The sequence below is a fragment of the Ahaetulla prasina genome, chromosome 15 (genome assembly GCF_028640845.1).
Source record: "Ahaetulla prasina isolate Xishuangbanna chromosome 15, ASM2864084v1, whole genome shotgun sequence".
NCBI lineage: Eukaryota > Metazoa > Chordata > Lepidosauria > Squamata > Colubridae > Ahaetulla > Ahaetulla prasina.
In genome coordinates this window covers 2541328-2564561 of record NC_080553.1, presented here as the reverse complement: position 1 = coordinate 2564561, position 23234 = coordinate 2541328, and the positions used below count along the sequence as shown (strand labels likewise).

At 49.6% G+C, this 23234-nt stretch overlaps 1 protein-coding gene across 4 annotated transcripts in view; it reads right to left on the bottom strand.

Moving 5' to 3' along the window:
• MSI1 (musashi RNA binding protein 1) overlaps nt 1–21916 on the bottom strand; it is a 59309-nt gene extending 37393 nt beyond the window's left edge. For all 4 annotated transcript variants that reach the window (XM_058158644.1, XM_058158645.1, XM_058158646.1 and 1 more), the window contains exons 1-5: nt 21713–21916; nt 21193–21233; nt 20701–20782; nt 20464–20548; nt 4015–4056 (exon numbers count right to left, since the gene is read on the bottom strand). In XM_058158644.1, coding sequence (XP_058014627.1) covers nt 4015–4056; nt 20464–20548; nt 20701–20782; nt 21193–21233; nt 21713–21771 — 309 coding nt within the window. In that variant the 5' untranslated portion in view covers nt 21772–21916. The remainder of the gene's footprint in view (nt 1–4014; nt 4057–20463; nt 20549–20700; nt 20783–21192; nt 21234–21712) is intronic.
• Nucleotides 21917–23234: the final 1318 nt, after the last annotated feature.

Here is a 23234-nt window from a genome sequence, read left to right as displayed (position 1 = left end):
CTCAGATTCTCGGATCTCCTGCCAGCAAGGTCATTTCTGACGTTGGGTTTTGGAGGGATTCCCTCCCACCTGCCCTCCTTCCACTTGGCCCTTCTCTTCATTCATGTGCCAGAAGGTTTCTTAGGAAGAGCCCAACAGGGGCCAAGCTGTGGCCACGGTGGCTCATAATAGTCCCCATAGTACTGCAGGCTACTTCTGCTGACTGCCGGCTGACTGCACTTTGGCAGTTCAAATCTCACCAGCTCAAGGTTGACTAAGCCTTCCATCCTTCCGAGGTGGGTAAAATGAAGACCCAGATTGTTGGGGGGCAATAGGATGACTCTGTAAACCACTTAGAGAGGGCTGTAAAAGCACTATGAAGCGGTATATAAGTCTAAGTGCTATTACTATTATGGGAATGTTATGCTAGGATAGATGAGGTCTTCCCATTTAATAAATGATGCAAAGTTGTGGAATTTGTGTGCTTTTCAGCATGGCTAGCAAACAGGACGTTTGGGCCAAACATCCCCTGCCAACTCATTTTGCCAATTTCTGTTTTCATGGCTCTTTACGCTTTTGCTGTTTGTAATGTACCACAGAACAATTTGGCACCGTATCACATTCTGTATTGCTCTGACTTTTGGATTATGTATACTTTCACAGAACTGGATTTATTTCAGAATACTTGGCTTCCACTTCAATGGAAAGCAAACTAAACGTGGGAAGAGACAGGAGAGAGAGAACGAGAGAGATGACACAACACGCCAAAGTGCATTCCAGAGGAGACCACGGGAGGACACCCAATTTCCAGCTCCAGAGCACCTTAATTTTGAAGGATCTTGCAACGACCTCGGCCTCACGCCTTCGCTTTGCGAGAAGAATCTGCCTCAAATGACTCAACGGAGTGCAGAGTTAATCCACTGCAATTCTCAGTCTTGAAAGCCCTCCGTTGCCCCCCATCCCCCAAGCAAAATACCTTCTGTCACCAAACTGCTTAATGGAATTAACCCAGTTCCAGCCCTGATCCGCAGAGCTGTTCCTTGGGCTACCTGATCTGCTCGGCCACCTGCCCACAGCACCCCTGGCACAAGGAGCCCAGCAGCCTCTCGGGCATATCTGGTGGGGGAGGGAGTATTGGAAGAGTTCAGCAGAGAACCCTTCATGGGAAAGGACAGCATCCAAACTCAAGGCTTCCCAGGTGAACTTCTGCATGTGGAACCCACCCTTTCCCTGCCGTTTTCCTTTCTCAATGTTAGATGGTGAGGTTCCAGGACGAGAGCTCCATCTGACAGAGGTACAGGGCCTTTGTGGTTAGGAACATTTTGGTCTCTTTTTGGTGCCACCAGGATACCTGGTCTCATCCAGCTTTTTTGCCTTTTCCAATAATTATTCTTAACCTTGTGGCACACCTTGGGAAGCTGGCACGCATGTATCTAACATGAGCCACAGTGACACAGTGGTCAGAGTGTAGTACTGCAGGCTATTTCTGCTGATTGCCAGCTGCCTGCAATTTGAATCTCCCCAGGCTCAGGGTTGACTCAGCCTTCCCTCCTTCCGAGGTGGGTAAAATGAGGACCCAGATTGTTGGGGGCAAGAGGCTGGCTCTGTAAACCACTTAGAGAGGGCAGTAAAGCACCCTGAAGTGGTATATAGGTGTAATGCTCTTGCTCTCCTTCCTTCCTTCCTTCCTTCCTTCCTTGGTGTGCATTATTGCAGGCTAATTCTGCTGACTGCCAGCAGTTCAACTGTGACTGGATCAAGGTTGATTCAGCCTTCCCTCCTTCCGAGGTTGGTAAAATGAGGACCCAGATTGTTGGGGGCAAGAGGCTGGCTCTGTAAACCACTTAGAGAGGGCAGTAAAGCACCCTGAAGTGGTATATAGGTGTAATGCTCTTGCTCTCCTTCCTTCCTTCCTTCCTTCCTTCCTTCCTTGGTGTGCATTATTGCAGGCTAATTCTGCTGACTGCCAGCAGTTCAACTGTGACTGGATCAAGGTTGATTCAGCCTTCCCTCCTTCCGAGGTTGGTAAAATGAGGACCCAGATTGTTGGGGGCAAGAGGCTGGCTCTGTAAACCACTTAGAGAGGGCAGTAAAGCACCCTGAAGTGGTATATAGGTGTAATGCTCTTGCTCTCCTTCCTTCCTTCCTTCCTTCCTTCCTTCCTTCCTTCCTTCCTTCCTTGGTGTGCATTATTGCAGGCTAATTCTGCTGACTGCCAGCAGTTCAATTGTGACTGGATTAAGGTTGATTCAGCCTTCCGTCCTTCCGAGGTTGGTAAAATGAGGAGCCAGATTGTTGGGGACAATAGACTCTGTAAATCACTTAGAGAAGGCTCTAAAGCACTGTGAAGCAGTCTATAAGTCTAAGTGCTATTGCTATCTAACAGAGCTAGATATGAACCAGTTGCCAAGCATGACCATAGTCATTAAGTGTGAAAAATGGTCATAAGACACTTTTTTCAGTGCTGTTTGTTGTAACTTTGAACAGTCACTAAACAAACTGTCATAAGTCGAGAACTACCTGTACTACTCTGCCCTAGCATTGTGGTCTCCTGGCTAATGTAAAATGTCATACGCTAATAATAATAATAATAACAACAACAATAAAAATGATTTTAATTTGAAACAAGAGAAAGCTGACAGGTTGCACACACGGCAAATCCTGCTGCTGGCATGGGGGGGAGGGGGGAGGGTAAGGGTTAGGGATTTTAAGGACTGTGGTGGGTAGGGTTGGTTTCCCACAAGCAAAGTTGCTCCCTTTTGTGAAAGGCAATTTGGTGTAGTGGTTATAGCGCTGGGCTAGCACAGAAGCCAGTGTGTCTCTCAGTCCAATCCACTGATTGGTTGGTTGTTGTGGGCCAAACAGGATGGGAGCATTATTTACAGTGCCTTGATCAGAGGTGGTATTCAGCTGGATTCAGACAGGTTCGGGCGAACTGGTAGCGGAGATCGCAGAAGGCCTGGTGCTATGGCGTCCTATTTAGCCACGTCTGCGAACCGGTGGTAAAAATAAGTGAAACCCACCACTGGCCTTGAGTCATATAAAACAGGGGTCTCCAACCTTGGTCCCTTTAAGACTTGTGGACTTCAGCTCCCAGAGTTCCTCAGCCAGCTGGCTGAGGGACTCTGGGAGTTGAAGTCCACAAGTCTTAAAGGGACCAAGGTTGGAGACCCCTGCTATAAAATAAAAGCAGGATATAAATTTAATAAGGAAGAAATAAAATCCTACACTCATATGTGGGAATGACCTTGAGAGACACAGGAAGCGCCGCAGACTAAACAATCATGCAGAAGTTCTCCCATTTCACGGAAGGAAGGAAAGGGGGCCTGGGAAGCGTTTCAGAAGGGACCCTCCCTAGCTTCCTAGGCAGTAAAAGGAAAAGAGGGGAGGGAGGCTTTCAGACTTGCAAGATTCTGTTCAGTTAACCTTACAATAAAGAGAGCTGGAAGGCCTCGAAAGTCTAATGTTAACCCACCCTCCAACCCAAAAAGGAGGAGAAAAAATTGGCCCTGCCCCTTTTGTGATGCCCCACATCCCTGGGTGGCTCCCCCAAAATGCTGGAAGGATGAGAGACTGAAGTGCAGCCCCTGGGCCTGCAAAGGTCTCCCCAAAATGTGCTGGTCCCAAATGTTGTGGCTTGCAAAGCTTTGCTGATGGTTTCCTGAGTCGTAACCATCCGTTGGGGACTCAAAAATTGACAGAGGAACAAAGATCAAAATAAAGATACAAGCTACCAAACCACGACTGAGCATGATGGCCAAACATACCAGTTCAGGTGGGGAGCAGAAACTGTCTATGGATTCTCTGTAATGCAGCCACCAGCCTGAGACTCCTTCAAATTTTGTCATGTTCATTTCTGTTGCCTTGAAACTCTTGTAGCTTAAACATTTTGCACTTTGGTGCTCTGTTCTACATTTCCTTTTTAGCTTGCTTTTTGCCGCTGTTTTGTTTTACTTTTGTTCTGAATGCCAACATATGGTACTCGTTTTTCTTTAAAATAAAAATGTAACAATTACATGAATAAAGTATACCTACCTTAGGCTGCGCTCTGCGAGGGAAGGCGACTTTGGGGTCAATCTGAAAGAGAAACAGGTTGGTGTATCTACAGTTTTTACTTGGGACCAAATATTCTCCAGCATCGTATACAGAAAAATAACATGGCAGCATAAAAGAACATGCATGACAAAGAATATGACAACTTGCTGGCTGCAACAATTAAAAACTGGGGTGCAATCCAGAGCTTCCCTTAGATCCCCTTCATGAACGTAGAACTTGGCAGGATTTCCTGGTAGATGTTAACTATTCAAAAGAATCTTGGAAATTACAGGGGGGGGGGCAGAAAAACAAAAGAATGAATGAAATATAAATAGAAACCAATGAAGAAGTTCGTCATTTAGGAATAAAAAAATCAACCGCGCAGGTGAGGCAAGGATTTTGAACCCTAATCGATCATCATTTAGCAGAGCACCAGGGCAGCCAAAAAGTCAAGGGAATAATTTGGAAGTATGGAATTTCAAATCACGGAAAGTGCCGGTAATAGTTCCATTACAACCAAAAATCCGGTCATAAGTCAATGGTCATAAGTCGAGGCGCCTACATGACTAGAAATAATTTTATGGCCTTTTTTTGCAGCAGTCATTGTATGAACCATCCATTTAAAAGGACGTTTATTGCCAGGGAAAAAAAAAAAACAATGGCAAGAAGCGACCACAAATTGCCCACGAAATGCTGCAACTGGTAGTAAGGTTGACCCAATCACATGACTGCAGGGGGTCTCATGGCGTGATCATTTACAATGACTGGGAGGTTATAAGTACCTGCTCTGTGGCCATCATAACTTTGAATTGGTGTTAAGCAACCAGCTGTAAGTCAGGGATTACTTGCACTGATCAGACATCACTGAGAGAAAAGAGATAGAGATAGGGACAGGGATAAGAATAGGAATAGGAATCTGGAAGGGACCTTGGAGGTCTTCTAGTCCAGCCCCCTGCTCAAGCAGGAGAACTTCTACCATCTCAGACAAGTGACTCTCCATCCATTCTCTTCTTAAAAACCTCCAGTGATGAAGCGCCCACGATTTTTGGAGGCAACTTCTGTTCCCCTGGTTAATTGTCTTCACTGTTAGGAAGTTTCTCCTTAATTCCAGGTTGCTTCTCTCCTGGATTAGTTTCCATCCATTATTTCTTGTTCTGCCTTCTGGTGTTTTGAGAATAATTTGTCTCCCTCTTCTTTGTGGCAGCCCCTCAAATACTGGAATACTGCTATCTTGTCCCCCCCAATTCTTCTTTTCTTTAGATTAGCCAAACCCAAATCCTGCAACTGTTCTTCACAGACTGTAAACCGCATAGAGAAGGCTGGTAAGTACTGTGAAGTGGTATATAAGTCTAAGGAATATTGTGTGTTTCCTTCCTTACTTCCTTCCCTCCCTCCCTCCCTCCCTGGTGCAGTGGTTAGAATGCAGCGTTGCAGGCTAACTCTGCCCCACAGCCAGGAATTCAATCCTAACTGGCTCAAGGTTGGCTCAAGATTGGCAGCCATTCTTCATGTTTTAGTCTCCAGACCTTTGATCATCTTCGTTGCTCTTCTCTGAACTTTTTCCAAAGTCTCAACACCTTTTTTGTAGTATGGTGACCAAAAGGTAACGGAAAGGGCACCCTTCCAAAATGTGAGAAGGCTTCACAGAGCAAAAACTCAAGGCCCCCTTTTGGAGCACAGGTTACGGAATAAGGGATTTAAGTTAGCAAGAATCGGGGTGCAGCAGGAAAACTTTCTCCTTCCAGAACAAGCCATTTGACAACAAAATCAGCCTCAGAGGGGACCTCAACATCTGGAGGTAAACAGCTGTTTGTCCTGGATGTCTCAATTTGCATTCCTGGTCTGGGAGGCCTGAAGGGATTAAAATCCCGCTCCCATCACACAGCTCACCTGAGAAGGGAGCCTAGTGACTCTACTGCTGTTTTATTGAGGAGGGGGAGACATTTCAGCCAGAGGGAAGGGAGTCTTTGCTGCAGCTGATGTAAGAGCTGGGTCATTACAGCCATTACAGGCTTGGGGGGAGGGGTACAGGGAGCCCCCCCCCCAGCATAAAGAGGAAGGGGGTTTGGCATAGAGATGGCAATGTGGGGCCATGTGGGGAAAGTCGGAGCATCTGTCCTCAGGTGTGCCAGGTTGGGGGTGGCTCCACCTTTCCCAAGATGTGGCTCTTGAGAGGCTGAACTGGATTCTGTGACCTCCCCTCCTCTGGATGTGGGAGACTCCATTCACCCACTGGGGTTAATAATACACCAACTGGGATGGGCCAAATTCCCCATCAAATGCGCAGGTGGACCAGTTAGGTGGATGTTTTCTCCGAGACAGGAGAATTGCCCCGTTTCTCTGGGGCAAGACGGCACAATATCTTTATGGAGAAAGGAATGGGTAGCAGGGCGAGGGAGGCACGGCCCCACAGATGCAATGATACTGTAACAACAAAAACCACGGCTTCAGAATTTGCTTGGTGTGACACAGGCATTTGGGGGCAAAAAATATGGAATTTTTTGGGACCATGAGGATCATCTAGCCTCTCCCACTTTGCCACTGGGAGCAAAACCACCTAAGCCATCCGTCCAGCTTCCTCTTCAAACCCTCCCAAGGACACTGTGTTTGCTAAGGATACCGCAGACATCCCCTCTCAGGGGGTCCCTTGGGCGGAATGGAAGGCTGGGGAACTAGGGAGGCTGAGGACCCTTGGATTACACCCTCCAAGACCGGATATTCACACTCACAGTCAAATCCTTGCCCACTAAATGCCCTCTTCCGCCCCTCAAGGATTCTCTTCTTTTGAAAAACATTTCAAATGCAAATTTGGAAAGTTTGAAAATGCAGGGGGTAGGACTAGAAGACCTCCAAGGCCCCTTCGCAGTCTTGTTATTCTACATCTTACGTTGTCTTTACAAGAGGCTGCTGAAGGTCCCTGCATTCATGGCACACAAGCCCTGGTGAAGAAATTCCTTCTGGTGTCCTCAGTTTGCTGAGAGGGCCTCACATCAGCAGCTCCCTCCCTTCATCGACTTCCCATCCCAGGAAAGCAGAGAGGCAGAGAGCCAGCAAAGACCAGGCTTTTGAAGGCCTTTCCAGCTGCACACAACATAGCAAGGTTCCCCTGCTCTCTGCGCTGGCCAGAAGGACACAAATCCTGCCTGCTTTTCCCATTCCTGTTCCTTTCACGGGTGGGTTGGCCTCCTTCTTTCTTTTCATTGATTGTGAAGAATTTGGGCCTCCAACTGTCCCAAAGATGGACCGTGCTTTCTTCTCAAATCCCATCCACCCCCCAAAAGACCCATGGAGAAAAGTTTTATCTATTGCCTTCACTCATCCTGATGATCTATCTAGATATCTGGCATTTTGCACTATGGTGAGTGGCTTTAAGTGTATTTAATTCAAAATTTACTTTATACATCATTTTCCATCATATCAGATTTCGAGGCAAGGCACTGCATGAAACGGAATATGATATGGTTGATAAAACAACCAGAACCATTACAGGAGACGCAAAGGAAGGCAGAGGCTTCAATTGTGAGCAAATTTCATTGAATGCAACCAGGATTTTTAACTCCAGGTAGACTTCCACATTGTTACACTCGGTTAAATCGAACACCTCCAATGTGGGATTGTCAGGGTTCCAAGGAACAACGAAATAAAGCTCTGAGGGCTTAACTGCCAGGGATTATCTGGACTACAATCGCTACGGCCCATGTCATTCTCCCCACATTCACCGATGGGAACTGTTGTCTTGGACTGGATAGGCCTGGTGCCATTTTGTTCATTTTTTGCCAGCTGAATGCAAAAGGCACTGCCTTCCCTAACAATATAGATTTTTTTTAAAACTTGAACCAACATAATTTTTCTGTTCTAGCATATTTATTCAATTTATGATCCAGGGAGCCTGGACCTGAGGAAGAATGATTTTATATGCTGGGTAAGTACCTCCCAGACTACCAAAAACATTTGAACTGATTTAAGGGAAAACACAAAAAGTACACTTAAGCAGACCAATCTTGCTCAAGGTTCCCTGGCCATTGGCCAAGAGGTTTTGGGAATGCTGTAAATGGGCAGAAGGGCTAAAATCATGCAAAATCCTAATAACATCCTTGAAATTAAAAGAGACGACCCTTCGCAGATCCATTGACCCTATACAAGTGGTATGAATGCATCAAACACTGTGCAGTGGTGGGATTCAAATAATTTAACAACCGGTTCTCTGCCCTAATGATTAACTCCAATAACCAGTTCACCAAATTGCTCAGAAAGTTAACAGCCGGTTCTCCCGAAGTGGTGCGAACTGACTGAATCCCACCAAAGACACTGTGGGTGATTAAGCTCAGGTGAGCCTGTTTATGGCCCCTGAAAGATCTCAAGAACATTCCACCAAAATTCAGCACCAAACTGACGGAAGTCACAATGGGGATAGTGCTATTAAGCAGGTCTATTTCATCCTTAACCCCCAGAAAATTTGCAATATGGCCCTAAACTTGGTATACTCCTGGGGGACCTGAATTACTGTTGGAAGTCATCAGCCAGTCAGGAGACCAAGTTGAGTGCTGCCTTCCTGGTTCAACCCCAACCAAGCCATCATGCTACCATAGTGGCAGAGCAGCAAATAGCCAGTTTTCCATTCTGGCTTTGTAAACCAGAAGTGGCAACTTCAATTTGCACGTCACACTTAACCAAGGATTCTCCATTAAGCAGGTTGGCGTGCCTGGCACAAAACTCCTTCTGGGGCAGAGCCTTTTGGGTGGAGTGGGTGCCCAGGTCAGTCTGGCAAGCCTTGAAGCCTCAGCCTATGTCCTTAAACCTTTAGTGAACTTTCTTCTAAAAATTATTTCCGAAATGCAGAAGATCAGAGGCAAATGGGATCTCCCTAAAGTTGGAAAATAGGACTCCAGCAGACTCCGAAGCGGTTGCCAAATTTTAATTTGTAAAGTGACAGGAAAGGAAATGGTGAAATACAAGTAACTGTCAAATTTATATTGTGTCCATTTATGTTTTAGTTAATGGGAATGAAATGAAAAGAACCTTCTCACTGTTTTTTTTGGCACTCTGGGCTAACAACAGGTGCACTTTCTTTGCATCTTGTTAACGAGAACAATTATTCTATGACCCCACTTATTTTTCATAATTTCGTTAATAGCAATAAAACTATTGTTTTGTATTGTTTGACCCCCAAAAACTCCCTTCGATGCATGCGCTCTTAAATCTTGTCACAAAAGTTGCAGGGAATTTGTCCAGGCAGTTGTCAGGGGTTAAAACACAAACAGACAGACACACACACCCCGTCCCAAAAAAATTCCTGACAGCCATGGAAGAGGGTGGCTTCCATGGAGGAAATGCTGTTGGTGCCCCATCAGTCTTATCTGGTGATCTTCCTCCTACATGGACTCCAGCTTCCTTTCCTTGCAATGCAATGCCCCAAATTCCCCACAATTTATAAGAAGCCCAAGAATGGCTCCAGGGGGCCCGGGGGCTTCTTTGTAACAAGCAATCCCCACCCCCTCTCTCTCTCTCTCACACACACACACACACCAGCTTCTTCTGGGATGCTGGCTGACCAGGGTACCCCCACTCCAAGCTTTCGGAGTTCTGCTCCTGGCCAGATCATAAGAAACCTAAGAACAAGAAATTCTGGGCATCTGGGCATGATGTCTTTGCTACTAGCAGCCCCTTGTGCCCATGCACTATGTACTGGGTTGCGATTGTGTGGAAAGTGCCGCCATCTATCACCATCTACTCTGTTTCCCCGAAAATAAGACCCAATTGGAAAATAAGTCCTAGCATGAATGGATATTGAAAGTTTCCAATTTGGCTGAGATGGCTAAAATTTCAGCCTTCTTGAAAGACAGTACTCAAGAAAAATATTTAAATGAATGGAAGAACTGGATTGATTATATTCAAAATAGATATCAGATTAAGAAATTTTGGATTGCCTTTGAATGAAGGATGTTGTTTTTGATTTTAATGGAAGAAGTCAGGTTATGTGGGAGAGAAGGATTATAATTGTGTTAGATTTTAAAAATTTAACATATGACTGTTTGTTTAATGAACTATACCTTGTGTTTGCTCCGGGAAGTCGGGGGGGGAGGGGTTTTTGGAGGGAGGGGGGAAGGTGGGGGAGGGGGAAAAATTTAATTGTTGTTTTAAAACTTTTTCAATTAAAAAAAAAAAGAAAGAAAATAAGTCCTAGCATGATTTTTCAGGATGCTCGTAATGTAAGTCCTACCCACCAAATTAAGCCCATTAAGATTGTCAACCAAATGGGTGCATTTAGTACAGTATTTCCCCAAAAATAAGACCTAACCAGAAAATAAGCCCTAATGCGTCTTTTGGAGCAAAAATTAATATAAGACCCGGTCTTATTTTCGGGAAAACACCGGGTAGTTTATCGGCTGACCTTTCATGGAGGGAGCTGAAAGCCTGATCAGAGTGAATCCTGGGGGCAGGTGGGGGCTTCTCTCCCCTTTGCGGATTTTCTGGGCCTGTGTTTTGCCCCCCTCCCTCTCGCTGTGGAACTTCCATTCGCTCTCACAACTGACTCTGGCCTGGCCCCGTTCCAGCAGCCTGAAGGCAAGGTTCAAAATATCTTTTATTGGAATGTGTGTGGGGGTTTTTTCCCCCGATTCCAAGCTTTATTGGAATGCCTTTTGAGGTCAGCATACCTGCAAATATAACCCCTCTATAGCAATGCCAGACACCTGCTGGTCCCGTTTACATTTTAAGGGGAATATAATAAGAGAGGATAAAATTATTCGTATACCCTTTTTAGCATGCCCCAATGAGCTCTATTATATATGCATGGTTGCTTCCTACAGATAATCACCTTTCTCTTAAAAAAAAAGAAAGAAAGAAAAGCTAATTATAACTTCAGTGCTATCCAATTTGAGCAGTCTTTGTATCCACTCATTATGCCGCTAATTAATTTTCTGGGAGAAAAATGATATTTTTTAAAAAATGGTAAATTTTTTCCCGTGGAAAAATACAAGAATGAAGGATTTTCTGCCCCACTTCATAGGGATTCCCTCAGGCTCCCAGTGAGTTTCTGTCCAAGATAGCCTTTGAATTCAGGAGTCCCTAACCCTCACACGCATTGCTTTATTATTTTGCTCTCTCCCTTGGGGCCAGGGGCCCCTCAGGAGGTAAGATGGGTTGACTGCCTTACCTCCTTGGGCAGAGTCTAGGAAGAGCAAAAAAAAACATACTTGGGCTTTGAGGCATTTCAGAGATACAGGCACATCGTGGGACACATCTGCTTGGGACTGCTGTGCAGGGTTGTGTCTCAAGCCTGGCAACTTGAAGACGTGTGGACTTCAACTCCCAGAATCCCCCAGCCAGCAAAGAATTCTGGGGACTGAAGTCCACATATCTTCCAGTTGCCAGGGCTGAGAAACACCTGTCTAAAGGCAGGAATTTCAGGATGGTGTGTTCCTTCGCCCAATGACCCTGAGCAGAGAAAAAAAATCGGGAACTGGGAATCCAGCCCGCTCTTTCCTTACATCCTAGCTTTCCAGAGGCAGAGATTATATTTGAATAGGTAGGAGCAGCCAATTCTGGAAATTCTCGCCTGCAAGCTGACAAGGCCCCCCCCCCATCCCATTTCATAAATAATCCCTATTTATGGAGAGCCTCCAAAATGGCTACTCTGTTGATTTGCATTCTTTTATCTGATTTTTGGATAAGCCTCCCATCCCCAATGCCATCCTATAGTTCTTTCTGTTCAGTAAATGGAGAAACATATACTTTTTATTTTACTTATCTGCTTTTTTCTAACCACAACCCTGTGAGGTAGGTGGGTCTGAGAGGCAGTCACTTGTCCAAAGTTACTGGGTGAAGGGCGACTTGAACCCGGATCTCCTCAATCACAAACGTGAAGTAGGGGACAGAGGATAAGAAGCTGGATTGCCATCAGAATACAGAATAGCAGAGTTGGAAGGGACCTTGGAGGTCTTCTAGTCCAACCCTTACTCAAGCAGGAGACCCTGTATCTTTTCAGATTTCTTAAATACCTCCAGCAATGGCGCACTCACAACTTCTGGAGGCAAGTTGTTCCACTGATTAATTGTTCTCACTGTTATGAAATTCCTTCTTAATTGCAGGTTGCTTCTCTCCTTGATTAGTTTCCATCTGTTGCTTCTTGTCCTGCCTTCAAGTGCTTTGGAAAATAGTTCGACTCCCTCATCTTTGTAGGAGGCCCTCAAATATTGGAAGCCTGCTATCATGTCCTTCTTTTCATTAAACTAGAAATACCCAATTCCTGCAACCGTTCTTCATATGTTTTAGCCTCCAGCCCCCTAATCCTCTTTGTCATTCTTCTCTGTACTCTTTCCAGAGTCTCAACCTCTTTTTTATATTCTGGTTGACCAAAACTGGATGCAATATTCAAAGTATGGTCTTACCAAGGCATTACAAAGTAGTATTAATACTTGGCGTGATCTTGATACTATCCTTCTGTTGACGCAACCTAGGACTGCATTAAGAAATGCACCCTCTGGTTCCCACCCATCCTTAGCACAGAAGCTCCCTAGGGCTTTAGCCTTTGGGCCAGTGGCTCTCTCACAGCCTATCCTACCTCACAGGGCTGTTGTGATATTCTCCAAATAGGAGAAAAGAGCACTATAGATATGGTGTCTTGAGCTTCCATACAAAAGGCAGGACCAAGATCCAACAAACAAATCCCATAATGTCCCTCTTGCTATTTTTATTAAGGAACCAACCAAGTCTACTCATGGCCTGGGGTCTGCATAGCCAAATTTAAAAGGAACTGGGCAGATTCCCAGCATGGGGAATGCTGGGAGCCTCTGCAAGGAGACCCTCCCTCCCAACTGGTCTTGCTTGCCATGCTGGGCTGAAGGGCAGCCAGGAGATTGGTGGCTTTCCATGTTATTGTAGGAACTCGGCCAACACCGTCCGTGTTCTGTGAACCAGGCCATCACATTGGCCCATTAGAGGTTTTATTGATTTGGGCACAGCATCTTGTATGAACAGAGCCAGTCTGTTTGGATAACCCACGTAAAGAGTTCAGCGTATTGTGGGAACTCAGCCAATAAGGACATCATCATTATTATTATTATTATTATTGTTGTTGTTGTTGTTGTTGTTGTTGTTGTTGTTGTTATTGTTATTATTATTATTATTCCAAAGGGACAGACAAGGATTCAGAGTTAGTGTAGGGGCCGTGGTGGCGCAGGCTGTAAGATAGCCTGTTATTAAAACACAGCAGCCTGCAATTACTGCAGGTTCGAATCCCACCAGGCCCAAGGTTGACTCAGCCTTCCATCCTTTATAAGGTAGGTAAAATGAGGACCCAGATTATTGGGGGGGCAATAAGTTGACTTTGTAAATATACAAATAGAATGAGACTATTGCCTTACACACTGTAAGACGCCCTGAATCTTCGGAGAAGGGCGGGATATAAATGTAAATTAAAAAAAAAAAAGTGTTCCAGGTCCCTGCCAGCCTGCCTGAATCCTTCTGACAACCACATTTCCTTTCCAGTCCTGCAAACTGAAGTCCAGCTGCTTTACCAGAAGAGTTGGGGGGGGGAACTTTTTGGCACAACAAAACATTCAGAAGAAATGTCCAAGCCTTCCCCCATTTTCTTTCTTTGCCAACACGGAAAGGGGATATGGGCAGCTTCCTCAATCCGGTGCCCTTCAGGAGCATGGCCAGGGGGGATTCTGCAATGTGACATCCCCAAACATCTGGAGGGCACCTGCTTGGAGAAGGTGGGCTTGGACCCCAAAAGTGGCAGGGCAAGGAAAAGTTAGGGGTACCAGGACAGTGCAAGTGATGCAGAAGTGGCACGTGACAACGCTTGGTTATTGCCATGTACCAAATAAATTGAACAGAAAATTAAATGAGGCCCATACAGGTCGAGCTGACTTTGGGGAAAGAAGGGACAAACATGAACAAAGAACGCCAAAAAACTCTACCCTGAATTTTTGTTTGGCACAAGAGCCGGTAGGGAGAAATGTTAACAGGTTTCAAGATCCTTTTTGCCGTGTCCATAAAGTGGCATTGCTGGTCCACCTTCAAGGGCTGATAGGAGCCCCGGCTCCCCAAGGCTCTTCCTTTGGCTTTGAAACTAATTGTACGCTTGAAAGCAGTTGGGATTTTTATCAACATTCAGTCTGAATGTGCCTCCCTCTTGATTTGCAGCCATTGTTCTGCACTCTGGAATGATGGAGCAGAAGCCACATCATGCTTCAGACCAAACCGGCATTTATGACATACACTTTTAGTCCAACCTTCCTTGACTCATCTAGAGCAGGACTTTCCAACTCCCTGGCTGCAGTTCACTACCAGGCCTTGAGTCGTCCAAAGTGGTCTGGAATAGAATGAGCTGGACGGGACCTTGGAGGTCTTCTAGTCCAGCCCCCTGCAAGCAGGAGAATCTCTACCATTTCAGACAAGTGACTGTATAATCTCTTCTTAAAAACCTCCAGGGATGGAGTGCCCACCATTTCTGAAGGCCAGCTGTTCCCCTGGTTAAGTGTCCTCACTGTTAGGAAGTTTCTCCTTAATTCCAGGTTGCTTCTCTCCTGGGTGTCCATCCATTATTTATTTATTTATTTATTTATTTATTTTATTAGATTTTTATACCGCCCTTCTCCCAAAGGACTCAGGGCGGTGTACAGCCGGAATAAAATACAGAATATATACAATTAAAAGAAATTAAAAGAAACTATTGATAAACAGCCGATAATTTAAAAAATTTAAAAATTTAAAATCACTAAAACCCCAATTTAAAATCAACTATTTATGCCAGTCCTGCTTGAGTGAATAAATATGTTTTTAGCTCATGGCGAAAGGTCCGAAGATCAGGCACTTGACGTAAGACAGGGGGGAGTTCGTTGTTCCTTGTCCTGACCTCTGGTGCTTTGGAGAATAAATTGACCTTCTCCTCTTTGTGGCAGCCCCTCAAATACTGGAATACTGCTATCATGTCTCCCGTAATTCTTCTTTTCTCTAGACTAGCCAAACCCAAATCCTGCAGCCGTTCTTCATACTTTTTAGTCTCCAGGCCTTTGAGCACCTTAGTTGCTCTTCTCTGAACTTTTTCCAAAGTCTCAACATCTTTTTTCTAGTATGGTGGTAGAGCACACAAACATATATCCCCACTTGCGTGAGCAGTGTGCAAACACGCTCCATTCGTGCGCTTGCTCGCTACTCAGACGGAACCATCCCCTCTCCCCCTCCTCTCCCCCTGGCCAGTCTGAGGCCGGGAACTCTAGAGCAGGAGGGGTCTCCAACCTTGGCAACTTTAAGACTTGTGGACTTCAACTCCCAGAATTCCTCAGCCAACAAAGCTCTAGAGTGGCTCGGACAATTGAGGCAGGCTGTAAATTGGAGAAACAAAATGGAGTTACCTAATCCCTCATTTCCTCAGACAGCATGGCCATCAGGCTCCTTTCTAGGTTTTGAACTACTATACACAGGGTGTCTCCTCAATGTACGACCATGACTTTGGTTGCTAAACAATGCAGTTCTTAAGTGAGCAGCACCCAGTTTTAGGACCTTTTTGCTGTAGTTGTTAATAATAATAATATTATAATAATCATGCAATTGTTAAGCAAATCCAGTTTTCCCCACTGACTTTGTCAGAAGCCACCTGGGAAGGTAGGTGTCTATGGAGACTCTCAGTCCTCCAGGGCACGGTTGCCCCAAAGGTGCTTTTTTTCAAGAGGCCACCAGATTTTCTGGTTTTTCTTTGAAGACATTTCGCTTCTCATCCAAGAAGCTGAAGAAAAAGAATTCAGAACTGAAGAAGCTTCTTAGATGAGAAGCGAAACGTCTTCAAAGAAAAACCAGAAAGTCCAGTTATGCCCCTTGAGAAAAGCACTTTTGGGACCCGGGAAAGTGATAAATGGTGATCTTCTGACTCCGGAACGCTGCAATCATCAAAAATACATGCCTGTTACCAAGCACCTGGGTGACGGCAGGAAAGCTGCGACAGCTGTAAATACGAGGTCCAGTCATAAATTACTTTTTTCAGCACCAACCTAACTTAGAACAGTTGTAAGTCGAAGACTATCTGTATTGTCTGTGGATGTGGAGGTTGTGCCTCCTAAAGATCAGGCAACGCTTCCTCCTCCTGTCATCCGTCAAAGCTTCACAGCCTTTGCTACAACCCCTTGCCACAAGGCCAAAGCCGGCTGGAGTCACACTGAAGGGACCCAAAGATCGCCATCCCAGCACCCACAATTCACAACAGCTATCTGGGAACTCTTGGATTGTGCAACACTATATATCCAACGGGCTTTGGAGTCGAGAATGTGGAGGCCTCTCCCCAGAACAACACTGTATAAGGGGACACGCTGGCAGAGCCCTGGTGAAACTAAGAGCCAAATTGCTCCATCCACTCTGCCCCCGCCCCTCCACCCTCCCCACCCCCACCCCCGCCACCTGGGAAGAAAAACAAACACCTCCGACTACACCAGTCTCCCCAGCCTTTGAAATGTTACAGTCCAGCCAAGGTATCTATTAAACGTACATTTCCATAAACAAAGTGCAGCCTGCAGTTATCTTCCTTACAAACGGAGTGTGTTCTCAAACATGCCCGTTCTTGGGTGTAGCCCGTCCTTTTGCTCTCTCCAGGGGAGGGAATCACCCAGCCCTGCAGCCCCTGCAGCCTTTCACCCCATCACCGAAGCCAGCAGATGGAGACATGTCTGAATGCAACAAAACAAGTGGAACAGGGAAGCAACCGTTTCTGCTCTTGAGACACAAATTCCCTACAGGTTCAGTTCCTGTCTTCAGCTCAGCGTTCCAGCTAGAAGAAACTGCACGTCTGAACCAAGGTTGGCTGATAAGGAAATCTCAGTTGGTCCAGTCAAAGGTCAAGCACCGAAGTGATAAAGAGAAATGTTTCCTGCCTAAAACTTTACAAGGCCAGTACAGTGCGGTGTGTGGCACTGTGCGGTCTTTCCAACCCCGGGGCAGACCAAAACAGGCCACGGTCCCCCAGGTTCTCTGCCAGCAAAGCTGCACTTGAGACGTGTCCTCCGGGACCCTTTTTGCAAATTTAGCAAAAGTTGGTAACAATTCATGGAAGGAATGGAGCTCTGTAGAATAGGAAGCCGAGGAGAATCGCTCCGTTTTATGAGAGAAAAAACCTGGAAAGTCCAAGCCTTCTTTGGGGGCTCTGATCCAGGAAACGTCCCTAAATCCTCTCTGGCTAAATGGCGCCATGTCTCTCTCTCCAGTCGAGCAAGCCCTTCTTTGGGGTCATCCCCAAAGATGAAACTTGCCTAGACAATGGCAGGCAGGCTCCTGCTGCCCAGGTGCCCACTGCATCTCACCAACGACGCCACCAGGCTGTGCCGAGAGGTTTCTTGAAACACAGCCACACTTATCAGGCAGGCCTTGAAATGGTGCTTCTCCTGGCTCTACATAACGGCACCAAAGGAGCATTTTGTGTTCCTGGCTTTCCTGGGCCCCGGAGGAGTCCGCAGAGGAGCCCTCAGATGCCCACCCTGAGGTCCCCGCCTCTTCCGATTGGCAGGTAAATAAATAAACCAGGAAGGATCCCGAAAGGCTGCTCTAGGGAGAGGAAGGTCCGAGATGCCATTAAAAGTGGCAAAGGACGCAGAGTCGGCTTCTCCCAACACTCAAGCCAAAGAAGGTGCTTTTTCCTGACACTCCCAGGACATTATGCCCCATGAGAACTAAGCCTTGGTACAGCAGGTAGCTGCCATATAGACCTTCTGCATCAGCCCCCCCACCCAAAGTCCGGAGGGGACAGAGCAAGAAGGAGAAGAAGAAGGTGGGAAATTGTTTAAGCACCAAACAAAGAGAAATAAGTCCTACTGGGCCCAGGTTTTGCCATCGCCACCTCTTGCTTCCTCCCTCCACCCAGCCCGCCAGACACATCGGGGACTGCATGGCAGCCCACTCCCATCGCCTTCTGTCTCGCTCGAGACCCCTTCTGTTCTCCTTGGGTCCGCTCAGCCCCTCCCCCCACCTGCTCCGCCTTGCAAGGAGGCCCCCAGCCATGTTTTCAAAGGCCGGGGAGAGAGCAGCGCAGAAGAATAGGGATCAGCGGACTTTCGTCTGAGGGGTCCATGAGATTAGGCCAGCTGCAGAGGCCCCCCTGCCCATTCCACTGAAATAGACCCCCTAGACTTTACTTTGCTCCATAGCAAAGTCTAGAGGAAGGGAATCCCACCCCCCCACCCCCCCCCCCTTTGCTGGAAAAATGCCCCAAAGGGCCAGGAGCATCGCAAGAACAATCTAGAGCTTGTTTGCTGATGCCAACCGCACCGGGCACAGTCTGACAAGTTATAAAGAAACTAAACCGAGAAGCTGAATTTAATCAAAGAAAGTGCCTAACTTTTAGGATAATGTTTTTGTTGCACTCGGGTTTTATTCAATACCAGAACCTCAAGGTCCTGCATTCATACAGATCAGCCAGTGGAGAGAATGATTTACTTTCTTACCACTCGCTCAAGGAAACATTATTTGCTTTCGTTGTTTCTTTACTTTAGAACAAGGATTGGATTTGAGCAGAAATGGGCGGGAGAGGGAACTGTAACCAGGCATCAGCCCCATCGAAAGAGGGGGAGCAGCTCAGCTCTCCTTCTTTTTATGATAATCGTGCAAGAGAATTTTTAGGAGCGTTGTTCCTTAATAGCCATTCGCTGGAGAGAAAACATTTTTAAAAACAAACCCTGTTCCTTTTTCTAGCCCAAGCCTTGAGCCTAAAGATTTCAGCCAGATCAAAGTGTCCAAAAGTATTGACAAGAAATGCCTGCTCACTCCATGCAGAGGAAGACAACGCACCTACACAATATTACACCAAGGATGAGTACACACACCTAAGCCAATGAGATTTGCAAACCATACTTAATGTTTGGTTAACTTGATGCTTGCTCAACAATTGCCGTTCAAACAAATCTGGTTTAATGGAATCGTGATCCCAGTTATACACACATATTCACACATCCGAGTTACACAGAAGAATAACAAACATACTAGTCCACAAATTAATCAAGGAAGCACTGCACCTATGGCCTCTTTGGAGATGTGAGTTGAAATCACCACTCAGCCACCTTAGTACTGGTACTATCTTTATTTACCATGGGCTTATTACTAAGCATAGTACCAGGAATAAAAACAACAGTCGATACAATAAAACATTGAAACCATTTATAACCTCATAAAGGTGTGTGAGATGTAACCACTAAACCTCCAGGTCTTCTTAGACATGGGTTAGACTTAAGATATTTTAGGATTCTGAGGTGGCAAATTACAAGTTATGATTCCAAATAAAAGTTGGCACGAGTAGAGTTGGACTTGATTTTTCAGGTACCTTGGATCTTAAAACTACCAGAATGGCTGATTTGGGCCCTGTTATTAATACCCAGGATATGGATCCTGCTCCTTGCCCACCCTAACATCCCCACCCCCACCGCTGCTGCTTGGGCAGATTAAGCTTAGCTGCCTTTCTCACTTCCTGAGAATAAGGATTCTGCTTGCTAAACCTGCAAATAGGCTTGAGGGGAGAATGGAGACGGAGGACAAAAAAAAAACCTCTTAAGGGGACAGTTTGTTACCTTCAGAGGAATGGAAAGCAGGCAGTTTTTCATGTTCCTCCCTCTCACTTTCCTCTCTCCTGACCCAAAGTGGTGCAAAAGAATGCCATCTGGAAGCCCGGGCACCCCATGGCCAATCTGGAGAGGATGATGGGTAGGATATCCCCATATTGCTGGCATGGGGTGACCGGGGAAGGCTGGAATAGGCAGGCTGTGCCTTTCCAGGTGGTAGCAAAATGGGGACATGAAATGCTGAATGAGCTGCTATATTGGGATTACGAGAGGCAGTCTAACCAGTCAGCCAAGTCCCCAGAACATCTGGTGGGCCACCAACATTGGAAACAGATACGAGAACTCCACTGGCCTGAGAGCCACGCCTGGATCTGAGCCCAGGATGAGCCGAGACCACTTTCTCAGTGGTCTCAGCACAATAGAGACTCTCTGGGAAAAAGCCCCTTTTCTCCCTTTGGGGTTACGTGAGGGAAGAGGAGGCATTGGAAGTACTTCAGCTTGGGTGCCCAAGGGGAAGGCCTGCAGGTCACACTTGGTGGGTGCGATGCCCTACCAAAGGGACAACATCCCCAAAACGGAGCCCGTTTGGATTACACCCATCCCTTGAGTTGGCATCCTGAAAACAGGGGAGACTACAACTCCCAGGATTCCTAGTTAGGATGGGAAAGGAAAGACGCCAAATCTCAGACTTCTGCGTACCAGCCAGGCTGGGCTCAAAGAGATGCTCCCTTTCAACTTTGCTCCAGCATGCAAGAGAAAGTTTTGCCTCTCAGGGCGGCTGCCGGTCCAGCCAACCATCCAATCCCGGCACCTTCCTGCCCGGTTGCAGAGCCCAACTGCTGATTCAAGGCTGGCTCTAAGGGATGCATCGCCCACACAGCGGCCCGAGAGGCTGAGAGAAAGAACTCACCGTTTTGGAGTCCAGCTCGTGCCTGGATTGGGCCAGCACCTTGTCCACCCCGGCCTGGTCCATGAATGTGACGAAGCCGAAGCCCCTGCGCGGGATGGAGGGCCGGAAGGGAGGGCCGGAGGCAGCCGAGAAAGGGAGAAAGTCGGTTAGGAGGAACGGGCGAGGGGGGGGGAGCAGCAGGCGCCTCCCTCCCCCCTTCCCCCCCCCGGGAGTGCTCAAGGCACCGGGGAGCCTCACCTGGATCGCTTGGTCAGCGGGTCCCTCATGACCAGGCACTCCTTCACCTCGCCAAACTGGCTGAAGTATTCCCGCAAGCCTTCTGCAAGCACAACACAAGGCCACCCGTGGGGCTCCCAGGCGGGAAACGGCGGCGCCGCGTCCGAGGCGATGCCGCTGCACGGCCTCCGGCCCGGGGCAACGGGAGGGAGGGAGGAGGAAGCCCTCCCGGCTCACGGGAGCCTTTCCGCAGCAGCGCTCCCACCGGCCCGGCCGCGCGATCGCCGCCTGCCCGGGCCCGGGCCAACAGCCGACGGGCGAGCCGGCTTCTCCCGCAACCCACCACAAAGCCCGCCAAGCCCCGGGCCGGTCCGCGGCCCACTTCCCGTGCGGCGGGGGGCGGCGGCGGCGGGAGGGAGGGAGGCTTTGGGGGAGGAGCTGGGAAGTTTGGGGCGGCAGGTGCCACCGGGCGAGACCCGCACCCGGGACCCCCTCCCCGCCCGCGCCGCTCACCTTGCGTCGTTTGCCAGCTCAGTCCCCCGATGAACATTTTGCTAGCGAGGGAAGAAAGAGAGCCGAGTCAGGCGGGCGCCGGCAGCACCGGGGAGCCGCGAGTCGTGGCCGAGGGACGCCCCGCTCCGGGACCGGGGCGCCGCGCAGGGAGCCTCGGGAAGCCGCCGCCGAGCCCCGCAACTCCGGCGAGGGGGGGGGCGCGGCTCCGGAGCGCGCGGGGCGCCGGGCGGGGAGCGCGGGAGGCGGCCGGGGCGCCCCGAGATGCGGCGGGGGCGGGCTACCAGCCTCGCCTGCCGGCCAAGAAGGAGGCGCTGCCGGCGGCGTCGCGCGGGCGAGCGGAGCGGCGAGGAGCGCGGCGCGGGCATCGGCCATGTTGCCGGCTCCCCCCGGCCGGCCGGCCGCTTCCCCAGCCACGAGCTCCCGGCATCGCGGGAGGCGGGAACGCCGGCGGCTCCCCGAGCGGAGGGAGGCGGGCGGGCGGGCGAGCGAGCGCGCGGCGGAGGCCGGCCGGGCCGAGTACCAGGGATCGTGCGGCGAGTCCGGAGAGGCGAGGCCGGGCTGGCTGGCTTCGGTCTCCATTCGGGCTACTTCTCCCGGCGAGGACCAGCGCCACACTCCCGGGGCAGCTGAGCGCTGGAAAAGGGGCCGGACGGCCAGGCCATGCTGCCCCCTCCCCCGACCCCTCTCAGCCGGGCGGGGAGGGGAAGGGAGGGACGGGCCCGCCGGGGACAACCTGCCCGGCTCCTCCCACCCCCGGCAGGCGGGTGGCCGGCGTGAGCATAAAAGCCGGCCCGCCGGCGAGCGCGCAGAAGGTGGCTGCGGCCGGGCGAGGCGGGTGGCGGGGCGCTCGAGGCGGCCATGCGCGCGGGGTCGCGGCCAGCCGGCTCCCTGTCTGCCCGCCGGCGGCTCGCTCGCCCCGCCAGCCCCCCACCCGCCCTTTCCCGGTCAGCCACGCGGTAGAAGCTCGGGTGCGCCGGGAGACAAAGGCTCCTGCCGAGGGGCTCGCCTCGCCGCCGGCTCCTGCTTCCCGCCGCCGCCGCCGCCGGGAAGCGGGGCCGACCGGAGCGCGGCGGGCCGAACTGGGCCGGGCCGGGCGCCAATTCGGGCTGTGCCAGCTGCGATGCCGGGCGAAGCGTGGCCAGCAGGCCTCCTCCCCGCTTTGTTCTCTACCTGCGGGACGAGGCCTCCATAGTCAAGGGCGGCGGGAGGGGGGGCTCCCTGCTCTTCCCGGGCCTGCCCGGCACTTCATTACTGTTGCTCGCTGGAACTAAGCGGGGAGGGGGGGGAGGAGGAGCCCGGGCCGCGAAGAGTTAAAGCCCATCCAGCCGGTAACAAGGACCAGCATGTGACTCGGGGAGCGCGGCCGGGGAGCGAGGGCTCTGCCAGGGAGGAGAAGGGCAGCAACCAGGCCCGGCCAGCTCCCCGCTGCTACCCACGAAGGCCGCTCTCCCCCCCCCCCCACCGACCCAGGCCGGCCCCATCCCGAGGCTTTGCTCAGCGAGGCCTGCGCCGCGCAATCCGTGGCCGGCATCTGGCTCGAGGCCAGGCTTCGCACCGGCCGGCGGAACCAGCCCGCCTGCGGGACGCCCGGGGTGAAGGGCTGGCGAGGGGGGCGGGGGTTCCTGGGCGAGCCGCTGCGAATGGCACATGAGGGAGTCGGCCTTGGTCCTCAAGGTGCCCAGGTCCGCCTTGAGACCAAGAAGCCGCCTTTGGCCGGGAGAGGCTGGGTTGGGGCGTCTGCGCGTGAGATTTAGGCCCCTCCAGTGTCTGAGGTGAGAGGAGCTCCACTAGCCAGGACCTTGTGAGAGAGGCCCAAAGCCTGACCTGGTCACCCGGAGGGGCTTTCCGCTTCTTTCCTTTGCCTCCTGGCCTTGGATTTTGAACCTGGCCCAGGGCACAAGAGCAGCAGCCTGAGTGGGTGGCCTATTTAACAGCCTTGGGAAGAACAGCCGCCTCTTCCTACAGATCCCCTCCTCTCCCCCAAATTAGTCCCGGAGTCCCTAAGCCTTGGATTGTCCCCCTCCAGTGCCACAGGGGCAAGC